At 43.2% G+C, this 12,424-nt stretch overlaps 1 protein-coding gene across 1 annotated transcript in view; it reads left to right on the plus strand.

The window, feature by feature from the left end:
- LOC112074313 (homeobox-containing protein 1) overlaps nucleotides 1-12,424 on the plus strand; it is a gene marked incomplete at its 3' end in the record, with an annotated part of 58,470 nt that overhangs the window by 16,575 nt on the left and 29,471 nt on the right. Inside the window, 2 exon segments of the mRNA XM_070440469.1 lie at nucleotides 7,555-7,611; nucleotides 7,613-7,638. Coding sequence (XP_070296570.1) covers nucleotides 7,555-7,611; nucleotides 7,613-7,638 — 83 coding nt within the window.

Genomic DNA, 12,424 nt, shown 5'->3' on the forward strand with positions numbered 1-12,424 from the left:
ATGAAAATTCAGTGTTATGCATGGAATTTTAGATGCACTTCTCCTTAATGCAACCGCTGTGTCAGATTTCAAAAAAACTTTACGGGAAAAAGCAAACATGCAATAATCTGAGTACGGAGCTCAGAGCCCAAACCAGCCAAAATAAATATCGCCATGTTGGAGTCAACAAAGTCAGAAATAGCATTAGAAATATTCACTTACCTTTGATGATCTTCATCAGAATGCACTCCAGGAATCCCAGTTCCCAATAAATGTTTGATTTTCCATAAGTCCATTCATTTATGTCCAAATTTCCTCCTTTTGTTGGGCGTTGAGTAAAGAAATCGAAACTCATGAGGCGCGGGGCAAGTTCCAGCGGAAATGTCGGACGAGAATTCCAGAAAGTTATATTACTGTTCGTAGAAACAAATCAAACTAATAATAATATGCATATATTAGCATCTGGGACTGAGTAGGAGGCAGTTTACTCTCGGGCACGCTTTTCATTCCAAACGTGAAAATGCTGCCCTCTAACCATAAGAAGTTAATGGAGACAGGAAAGAGAAAAGAGATTGTAGGCCTATAGGACAGCTAATGAGGAGAGGTGTGGGCCTATAGGACAGTAATGAGGAGAGTGTGGGCCTATAGGACAGTAATGAGGAGAGGTGGGGCCTATAGGACAGTAGGGAGAGTGGGCTATAGGACAGTAATGAGGAGATGTGGGCCTATAGGATAGTAATGAGGAGAGATTTGGGCTATAGGATAGTAATGATGAGAGATGTGGGCCTATAGGACAGTAATGAGGAGAGGTGTGGGCCCTATAGGACAGTAATGAGGAGAGTGTGGGCCTATAGGACAGTAATGAGTGAGAAAGTGTGGGCCTATAGGACAGTAATGAGGAAGTGTGGCCTATAGGACAGTAATGAGAGAGGTAATGGCCTATAGGACAGTAATGAGGAAGGTAATGGCCTATAGGACAGTATGAGGAGAGGTAGCCTACTAGGACAGTAATGAGGAGGTGTGGACCTATAGGATATAATGAGAGAGATGTGGACATATAGGACAGTAAGAGGAGAGATGTGGCTATAGACATATGAGGAGAGGTGTGGGCCTAACAGTAATGAGGAGAGGTGTGGGGCTATAGGACAGTAATGAGGAAGGTGTGGGCCTATAGACAGTAATGAGGAGAGATGTGTGCCTATAGGATAGTTAATGAGGAGAGATGTGGGCCTATAGGATATAATGAGGAGAGATGTGGAACATATTGGACAGTAATGAGGAGAGATGTGGGCCTACAGGACATCAGCATAGGAGAGATGTGGGCAATATAGGACATAATGGGAGAGGGTGGGCCTATAGGACAGTACTGAGAGATGGTGTGGGCTATAGGACAATTAATGAAGGAGAGGTGGGGGCCTATAGAGCATTAATGAGGGAGAGTCGTGGGCCTATAGGGACATTAATGAGGAGAGGTGTGGGCCTAAGGGACCAAGTAATGAGGAGAGGTGTGGCCTATAGGACAGTAATGAGGAGAGATGTGGGCCTATAGGACAGTTAATGAGGAGCAGGTGTGGGCCTATAGGAATTAGTATGAGGGAGATGTGGGGCCTAATAGACAGTAATGAGGAAGAGATGTGGCGCTATAGGACAGTAATGAGGAGAGGATGTGGGTATTAGGAACTAATGAGGAGAGATTGGGCCTATAGGACAGTAATGAGGAGAAGATGTGTCTTACAGGACAGTAATGAGGGAGATGGGGCATATAGGACAGTAATGAGAAAGATGTGGCTTATAAGGACAGTAATGAGAAGAGGTATAGGCTATAGGGACAGTAATGAGGTGTGGGCTAATAGGAAAATGAGGAGACGGTGTGGGCCTATAGGACAGTAATGAGGTGTGGGCCTATAAGGAAGTTAATGAGGTGTGGGCCATATAGGACAGTAATGAGGAGAGATGTGGCCTATAGAGACAGTAATGAGGTGTGGGCCTATAGGACAGTAATGAGAGAATGGGTCTACAGGAAGGTAATGAAGAGAGATGTGGGCCTATCGGACAGTAATGAGGTCGTTGGCCTATAGACAGTAATTTGAGAGAGATTGGAATATAGGACAGTAATGAGGAGAGGTGTGGGCCTATAGGACACGTAATGAGAGAGATGTGTCCACCGATGAAATGGCATAGACAGTAATGAGGAGAGGTGTGCGCATATAGGACAAGTAATGAGGAGAGGTGTGGGCCTATGACAGTGGGAGGGGGAATATTTTTTACATTTTTACATTTAGTCATTTGTTTAGCCAGACGCTCTTATCCAGAGCGACTTACATAGAGTGCATTACATTTTATTAAAACATTTTTGTTTATATTTTTTGTTACATACTGAGACAATGGGATTATCCCGGACCACCCACCCTTACGGCCAAACCCTCCCAAACCCGGACGGCGGCTATGCCAATTGTGCGTCGCCCCACGGATCTCCGTTTGCGGCCGGCGCGACAAGAGCCTGGGCGGCGAACCCAGCCCCCAGCTGGGCGCTGAACCCAGAGACTCTTGGTGGCGCAGCTAGCACTGCGTGCAGTGCCTAGACCACTGCGGCCAACCCGGTACCAGTAGGACAGTAATGAGGAAGGGTTGGGCCTAATAGGACAGTAATGGAGCGAGAGGTGTAGGCCTATAGGACGTAATGAGGAGAGGTGTGGGCCTATAGGACAGTAATGAGGTGATGGGCGCCTATAGGACAGTAATGAAGGAGAGGGTGGCCTATAGGACAGTAATGAGGAGAGGTGTGGGCATTAGGACAGTAATGCAGGAGAGGTGTGGCGCCTATAGGAACAGATAATGAGGAGAGATGAGGACCTATAGGACAGTATTGACGAGCGATGTGGGGCCAATGTGATGTATGAGGAGAGGTGTGGGCTATAGGACAGCTACTGAGGAGGGGTGTGGGCCTATAGGACAGTAAATGAGGAGAGGTTGTGTCTATAGGACAGTAATGAGGTATGGGCCTATAGGACAGTAATGAAGGAGAGGTGTGGGCCCTATAGGACAGTAATGAGGAGAGGTATGGCGCCTATAGGACAGTAAATGAGAGAGAGATGTGGCCTATAGGACAGTAATGAGGAGAGGTGTGGGCCTATAGGACAGTAATGAGGAGAGGTCTGGGCCTATAGGACGTAATGAAGGTATGGGCCTATATGGACAGTAATGAGGAGATGGGGGCCTATAGATAGTAATGAGGAGAGTGTCGGCCTATAGGACAGTAATGAGGAGAGGTGTGGGCCTATAGGACAGTAATGAGAGAGGGTGGCCTATAGACAGTATTGAGGAGAGAGTGGCCAAGGATAGTAATGAGGAAGGGTGGCTATAGGACAGTAATGAGGAGAGGCTGTTGGCTCTATAGGACAGAATGAGGATGGGCAAGGCGATGAGGAGAGTGTGGCCTATAGGACAGTAATGAGAGAGGTGTTGGGCCTATAGCCAGTAATGAGGAGAGATATGGCCTATAGGACAGTAATGAGGAGAGATGTGGCCTATTAGGACAGTAATGAGGAGAGATATGGGCCTATAGGACAGTAATGAGGAGAGGTGTGGCCTATAGGACAGTAATGAGGTATGGCCTTATAGGACAGTAATGAGGAGAGGTGTGGCCTATAGGACAGTAATGGAGAGGTGTGGCCTATAGGACAGTAATGAGGAGAGGTGTGGGCCTATAGGACAGTAATGAGGGAGGTGGGGCTAGAGACAGTAATGAGGAGTGTATCAAATTGATAACACGTGTCTCTGATACAATTTTAGAGACCTTTTTTGAAATGTGTGTGAACTAGTCATGTCTGTTTTAACCGTTAGATGTCAGGATGGAGTGTTGTGAGGTGGAGCCACGCTAACCATCGAGCAGAATAGCGAAACATGACAAGAGAGAAGGATGTATATGTAGGTGAACACAGTAAGAGAGGGAGGGGCGGGGTGATTATAATAATTACCAGATAACGACCAGAGTCCCTGGTGACGATGACTTATTTCCTACGTTAGCTGTAGCCTGGCTAATTTAGGGTACAGGGTGTGTAGGGAGGTGTGCCAGGTCAACTTATGATGGTCCATGTGATGAATAGACATTGAGGTAGCGGCGTAAACTGAGAATGATTGCATCTAAGGCTATAACTCCATACCTTATCTACCTCCATCACTCCAGTATCCCTGTACATTGTTAATATGGTACTGGACGCCCACTGTATATAGTCACCTTACCCCTATACTAATCTACCTCCATCACTCCAGTATCATTGTTACTATGTAATGACCCTGTTATAGTCACCTTACCCCTATACATATCTACCTCCATCACTCCATGTACATTGTTACATATGGTACTGACCCTGTATATAGTCACCTTACCCCTATACATATCTAACTCCATCACTCCAGCTATCCCTGTACATTGTACTAGAATGACCCTTATATAGTCACCTTACCCCTATACATTATCTACCTCCATCACTCCAGTATCTTCATTATTACTGATGTAATAAACCTGTATATATCACCTTACCCTATACATAATATACCTCCATCACTCCAGTATCATTGTTACTTGTACTGACCCTGTATATAGTACCTTACCCCTATACATATATACCTCATCACTCCGTATCATTGTGTACTATGGTATGACCCTGTATTAGTCACCTTACCCCTATACAAATCATACCTCCATCACTCCATTCCGTATCATTGTTACTATGGTACTGACCCTGTATATAGTCACCTTACCCCTATACATATTACCTCCATCACTCCAGTACCTCATTGTTACTATGGTAATGACCCTGTATAATAGTCACCTTACTTTATCGTTGTTTTTTTCTTTCTCGTATTTGTATTTCCTGTCTGTATTTGTTCTACATTCATTATAGATTCCTATTGTTGTGTTTGGAGTGAAGAATGGCATGTCGTTGTCATTGTGCACGTGACATTAAAACTATGTCCAGAAACATACAACATCTCTTTTAACATGAAATACAATAATTTTGGGATTTTCAACAAAAAAAAACATATTTGCCAGGTAGCTAACCAACAACTCTTAACACTGTATTTGAGAGAGACAAGTCCCCATGTGAAAATGTATTGATGTTTTCAATAAAACATTAGGAGACAAAATATAAGTTCACATTTGTCAGAACAAAACTAACCCTGTCTGGGTTTTCTTCCCCCACAAGTTTTAGACATTCCAGAAAACCACAGTCGCTCTGATTTCGTGTGTACATTGTAGATCTCCAGAAATGTGGAATCTTGAGTCATACCTTTCATATTGTTTATCTGAAAATCAGGGGAGGGTAAAACCATATGGTGAAGAATGTTTCACTTCCCGCTGTTATTTATAGTCCCCTACCCCTTCAAACATTCCAGCACCAGGATCGTGCCCTCTCAAATGTTGTTTTTTTTTGCCGTCATTGTAAGCCTGCACACAACACACACACACTATACATACATTTATTAAACATAAGAATGAGTTGATTTTTGTCCCAACCCGGCTCGTGGAAGATTACAAAGAGCTCTTATAAGGACCAGGGCACAAATCAATAATAATCAAATCATTTAGCTCTATTTTTTTTTAGCCATTTTACATATCAAATCTTACTTGTCATCAAAAATTGTGAATAACTCACCACAGGTTAATGAGGAGGGTGTGCTTGAAAGAGGCACAATAACTCTGTATGTTGGGTTGTATTGGAGAGAGTCTCAGTCTTAAATTCATTTTCCACACACAGTCTGTGCCGGTATTTAGTTGTCAACTATTGAGGGCCGAGAATCCACTCTCACATAGGTACGTGTTGCAAAGGGCATCAGTGTCTTTACACAGCGCGATTTGCCAAGGCAAGAAACTCTTGAGAGCAGACTTATCCAGAAATGGCTTCTGATTTAATTCCCGCGTACATTGAATATAGTTGCGGAGAGTCCCTGTAATCCCAGATTCAGATCATTCAGCGAGGAAAAAACATCACCCAGATAGCGCAGTCGTGTGAGAAACTCGTCATCATGCAAGCGGTCAGACAAGTGAGAATTATGGTGAGCAAAGAACTTTAAGCTCGTCTTCAATTTAAAAAACAACCTGCCAGTACCTTTGCCCCTTGTATAAACCAACGCACTTCTGTTACGTTTTGCTTCATACGGACTGTTAGGGAATTCCCACTAGAGACTATTCGGTTAATAGGATTGGATGTTCATTATTTGACTAGTCTACCTGTATTTGACATTGTGTTGTTATTTTTCTGAACACTAGATGGTTATTACATTTTTGGCAGTAAACGAGGCTACTCAGGTGAGCGGGGGGGGGGGGGGGGAAACATCACCCAAATTGTATAGCCCCTTTGGAAAATCTAAATGGACTGTTTTGAAAATGTGAATCACATTTTTTTATTTGGCGTACCCCAGACGGCATTAGTAGATTCACATTAGTGCAGATTGAGGAGCAGGAAGTCGTGTGTGGTCTGTTCTTACTCTGTGGTGTCTGTTGCAGAAGTGTGTGTGGTCTGTTCTTCAAATCAAAGGTTATTGGTCACATACACGTGGTTAAGCAATGTTATTGCGGGTGTAGCTAAATGCTTGTGTTCCTGGCTCCGACAGAGTCAGTAATATCTTACGATACCACACATCTAAAAGTAAAATAATGGAATTTAGAAATAAAAAAAATATTAGATTTGAGCAATGTTGGAGTGGAATTGATAAAACAGTAGAATAGATACAGTATACATATGAGATGAGTAAAGCAGTATGTAAACATATTAATGACCATGATTCCCCTGTCTGTATGTGGGCAGCAGCCTCTAAGGTGCAGGGTGGAGTAACATTATTAATGACCATGATTCCTGTCTGTATATGGGGCAGCAGCCTCTAAGGTGCAGGTGGAGTAACATGATTAAAGTGACCAGTGATTCCCTGTCTGTATGTGGAGAGCAGCCTCTAAGGTACAGGGTTGTAGTAACATTATTAAAGTGACCATGACCCTGTCTTATATGGGGAGCAGCTCTAAGGTGCAGGTTGATACATTATTAAAGGACAGTGATTCCTGCTGTATATGGCAGCACCTCTAAGGTGCACGTTGAGTAACCGGGTGGTAGTCGCTAGTGATGGCTATTTAACAGTCTGATGGCCTTGAGATAGAAGTTGTTTTCAGTCTCTCCGGTCCCAGCTTTGATGCTCCGTACTGACCTGCCTTCTGATGATAGCGGAGAGAATAGGCTGGTGGCTCGGGTGCTTGTGTCGATTATCTTTCGGCCTTCCTGTGACATCCGGTGCTGTAGGTGTCCTGGAGGGCAGGTACTTGCCCCGGTGATGCGTTGTGCAGACCTCACTACCTCTGGAGAGCCTTGCGGTTGTGGGCGGAGCAGTTGCCGTACCAGGCGGTGATACAGCCCGACAGGATGCTCTCAATTATGCATCTGTTGAGGGAGAGGGTATTTTCCTGGCACCACTCTGCCAGGGCCCTCACCTCCTCCCTGTAGACTGTCTTCGTCATTGTTGGTAATCGGTCCTACTATGTTGTTTGTTCGTCTGCCAACTCTGTGGTGCCTGTTCTTCTAGGAGGGACAGTAACCTGGTGAAGGAGGAAATCAAGGCCTTTCTCAACAACCGCAGGACTCCCAGCCATCGTGGGACAGGTCACAGGTAATACATAGAGCCCAAACCAGCCAAAATAAATATCCGCCATGTTGGAGTCAACATAAGTCAGAAATAGCATTAGAAATATTCACTTACCTTTGATGATCTTCATCAGAATGCACTCCCAGGAATCCCAGTTCCACAATAAATGTTTGATTTGTWCCATAAAGTCCATMATTTATGTCCAAATTCCTCCTTTTGTTAGGGCGTTTAGTWAAGAAATCGAAACTCATGAGGCGYGGGCAAGTCCAGCGGAAATGTCGGACGAGAATTCCAGAAAGTTATATTACTGTTCGTAGAAACAAATCAAACTAATAATAATATGCATATATTAGCATCTGGGACTGAGTAGGAGGCAGTTTACTCTGGGCACGCTTTTCATCCAAACGTGAAAATGCTGCCCTCTAGCCATAAGAAGTTAATGGAGACAGGAAAGGAGAAAAGATATGTAGGCCTATAGGATAGTAATGAGGAGAGATGTGGGCACATAGGATAGTAATGAGGAGATATGTAGGCCTATAGGACAGTAATGAGGAGAGGTGTGGGCCTATAGGACAGTAATGAGGAGAGGTAAAGGCCTATAGGACAGTAATGAGGAGAGATGTGGGCCTATAGGACAGTAATGAGGAGAGGTGTGGACCTTTAGGACAGTAATGAGGAGAGGTGTGGGCCTATAGGACAGTAATGAGGAGAGGTGTGGACCTTTAGGACAGTAATGAGGTATGGGCCTATAGGACAGTAATGAGGAGAGATGTGGGCCAATGTGATAGTAATGAGGAGAGATGTGGGCCTATAGGACAGTAATGAGGAGAGGTGTGGTCCTATAGGACAGTAATGAGGTGTGGTCCTATAGGACAGTAATGAGGTATGGGCCTATAGGACAGTAATGAGGAGAGATGTGGGCCTATAGGACAGTAATGAGGAGAGGTGTGGACCTATAGGACAGTAATGAGGAGAGGTGTGGGCCTATAGGACAGTAATGAGGAGAGGTGTATCAAATTGATAACAACGTGTCTCTGATACAGTATTTTAGAGACCTTTTTGAAAGTGTGTGTGAACTAGTCATGTCTGTTTTAACCCGTTAGATGTCAGGATGGAGTGTTGTGAGGTGGAGCCACGCTAAACCATCGAGCAGAATAGCGAAACATGACAAAGAGAAGGATGGTTATTTGAGGTGAACACAGTAACGAGACGGGGGGGGGGGGGGCGGGGGGAAAGAAACACTAGCTCTGGCAGAGAGCCGGCGGATGATTATATCATTACCAGATAACGACCAGAGTCCCTGGTGACGATGACTTATTTCTTCTACTGTTAGCTGTTAGCCTGGCTAATTAGGGTCAGGTGTGTAGGGAGGGCGGTAACTAGGGTCAGGTGTGTAGGGAGGGCGGTAACGAGATGATTGCATCTAGGCAATCATACTTATACCTCCATCACTCCAGTCATTCGTTACTATGGTACTGACCCTGTTATATAGTCACCTTACCCCTATACATATCTACCTCCATCACTCCATCCGTACATTGTTACTATGGTAATGACCCTGTGTATAGTCCCTTACCCTATACATATCTACCTCCATCCGTATCCATGTACATTTTACTATGGTAATGACCCTGTATATAGTCACCTTACCCCCTATACATATCTACCTCTCACTCCAGTATCCCTGCACATTGTTACTATGGTAATGACCCTGTATATAGTCACCTTACCCCTATACATATATACCTCCATCACTCCAGTATCACTTGTATATCATGGTACTGACACCTGTATATAGTCCCTTACCCCTATACATATATACCTCCATCCACTCCAGTGATCATTGTTATATGGTAATGACCCTGTTATAGTCACCTTACCCCTATACATATATAACCTCCATCACTCCAGTATCTATGCTTATATATGGTACTGACCTGTATATAGTCACACTTACCCCTATACATATCATACCTCCATCACTCCAGTAGCTATACATTGTTACTATGGTAATGACCCTGTATATAGTCACCTTACCCCTATACATATATACCTCCATCACTCCAGTATCATGTACATTATTAATATGTATGACCCTGTAATAGCCACCTTACACCCTATACATATCTACTCATCTACCTCAGTTCTTACCCTTGTACATTGTTAACTATGTAACTGACATGTATAATAGTCACCTTACCCCAATATACCATATTACTACTCCAGTCACATCCCAGTTCCCTGTACCAATTGATAATATGAGTACTGACCACAAACATATATCACCTTACCCCTGTATACTAATCATACCTCCATCACTCCCAGTTTCCCTGTACATTGTAATATGTACTGGCCCTGTATATAGTCACCTTACCCCTATACATATCTACCTCCATCACTCCAGTATCCCTCGTACATTAGCTATATGGTATCGACCCTGTATAATAGTCACCTTCACTTTATACCATATCTACCTCCATCACTCCAGTATCATTGTTACTATGGTAATGACCCTGTATATAGTCACCTTACTTTATCGTGTTTTTTTTCTTTCTCGTATTTGTATTTCCTGTCTGTATTTGTTTTACATTCATATAGATTCCTCTATTGTTGTGTTTGGAGTGAGAATGGCGTGTCGTTGTCATTGTGCACGTGACATTAAAACTATGTCCAGAAACATACAACATCTCTTTTAACATGAAATAAATGTTAGAAATACAATTTTGGTGATTTTCAACAAAAAAACAACATTTGCCAGGTAGCTAACCAACAACTCTTAACACTGTATTTGAGAGAGACAAGTCCTCCATTGTGAAAATGTATTGATGTTTTCAATAAACATTRGAGACAAAATATAGTYCACATGTTGTYAACRAACTAAGCCCTGTCTGGGTTTTCTTCCCCCACAAGGTTTTAGACATTCCAGAAACCACAGTCGCTCTGATTTCGTGTGTACATTGTAGATCTCCAGAAATGTGGAATCTTGAGTCATATCCTTCATATTGTTTATCTGAAAATACAGGGGAGGGTAAAACTCATATGGTGAAGAATGTGTTCACTTCCACCAGTACAGTGGTTCCCAAACTGTATTTATAGTCCCCTACCCCTTCAAACATTCCAGCACCAGGATCGTGCCCTCTCAAATGTTGTTTTTTTGCCGTCATTGTAAGCCTGCCACACACACACACACACACACACACTATACGATACATTTATTAAACATAAGAATGAGTTTGAGTTTTTGTCCCAACCCGGCTCGTGGGAAGTTACAAAGAGCTCTTATAGGACCAGGGCACAAATCAATAATAATCAATCATTTTAGCTCTATTTTTTTTTATTTAGCCATCTTACATATCAAATCTTACTTGTTCATCAAAAATTGTGAATAACTCACCACAGGTTAATGAGGAGGGTGTGCTTGAAAGGAGGCACATAACTCTGTATGTTGGGTTGTATTGGAGAGAGTCTCAGTCTTAAATCATTTTCCACACACAGTCTGTGCCGGTATTTAGTTGTCAAGCTAGTGAGGGCCGAGAATCCACTCTCACATAGGTACGTGGTTGCAAAGGGCATCAGTGTCTTTAACAGCGCGATTTGCCAAGGCAAGAAACTCTTGAGAGCAGACTTATCCAGAAATGGCTTCTGATTTAATTCCCGCGTACATTGAATATAGTTGCGGAGAGTCCCTGTAATCCCAGATTCAGATCATTCAGGCGAGGAAAAAACATCACCCAGATAGGCCAGTCGTGTGAGAAACTCGTCATCATGCAAGCGGTCAGACAAGTGAGAATTATGGTGAGCAAAGAACTTTAAGCTCGTCTCTCAATTTAAAAAACAACCTGCCAGTACTTTGCCCCTTGATAACCAACGCACTTCTGTACGTTTTGCTTCATACGGACTGTTAGTGGAATTCCCACTAGAGACTATCGGTTAATATGATTGGATGTTCATTATTTGACTAGTCTACCTGTATTTGACATTGTGTTGTTATTTTTCTGAACACTAGATGGTTTAATTACATTTTTGGCAGTGAAACGAGGCTACTCAGGTGAGGGGGGGGGGGGGAAACATCACCCAAATGTATAGCCCTTTGGAAAATCTAAATGGACTGTTTGAAAATGTGAATCACATTTTTTATTTGGCGTACCCCAGACGGCATTAGTAGATTCACATTAGTGCAGATTTGAGGAGGCAGGAAGTGTGTGTGGTCTGTTCTTACTCTGTGGTGTCTGTTGCAGGAAGTGTGTGTGGTCTGTTCTTCAAATCAAAGGTTATTGGTCACATACACGTGTTTAGCAGATGTTATTGCGGGTGTAGCTAAATGCTTGTGTTCCTGGCTCCGACAGAGTAGTAATATCTTACGATACACACATCTAAAAGTAAAAATGGAATTTAGAAATAAAAAAAATATTAGATTGAGCAATGTTGGAGTGGAATTGACTAAAATACAGTAGAATAGAATACAGTATATACATATGAGATGAGTAAAGCAGTATGTAAACATGATTAAAGTGACCAGTGATTCCCTGTCTGTATGTGGGGCAGCAGCCTCTAAGGTGCAGGGTGGAGTAACATTATTAAAGTGACCAGTGATTCCCTGTCTGTATATGGGGCAGCAGCCTCTAAGGTGCAGGGTGGAGTAACATTATTAAAGTGACCAGTGATTCCCTGTCTGTATTGGAGCAGCAGCCTCTAAGGTACAGGGTTGAGTAACATTATTAAAGTGACCAGTGATTCCCTGTCTGTATATGGGGCAGCAGCCTCTAAGGTGCAGGGTTGAATAACATTATTAAAGTGACCAGTGATTCCC

Source organism: Salvelinus sp. IW2-2015, unplaced genomic scaffold (genome assembly GCF_002910315.2).
Source record: "Salvelinus sp. IW2-2015 unplaced genomic scaffold, ASM291031v2 Un_scaffold2576, whole genome shotgun sequence".
Lineage (NCBI taxonomy): Eukaryota > Metazoa > Chordata > Actinopteri > Salmoniformes > Salmonidae > Salvelinus > Salvelinus sp. IW2-2015.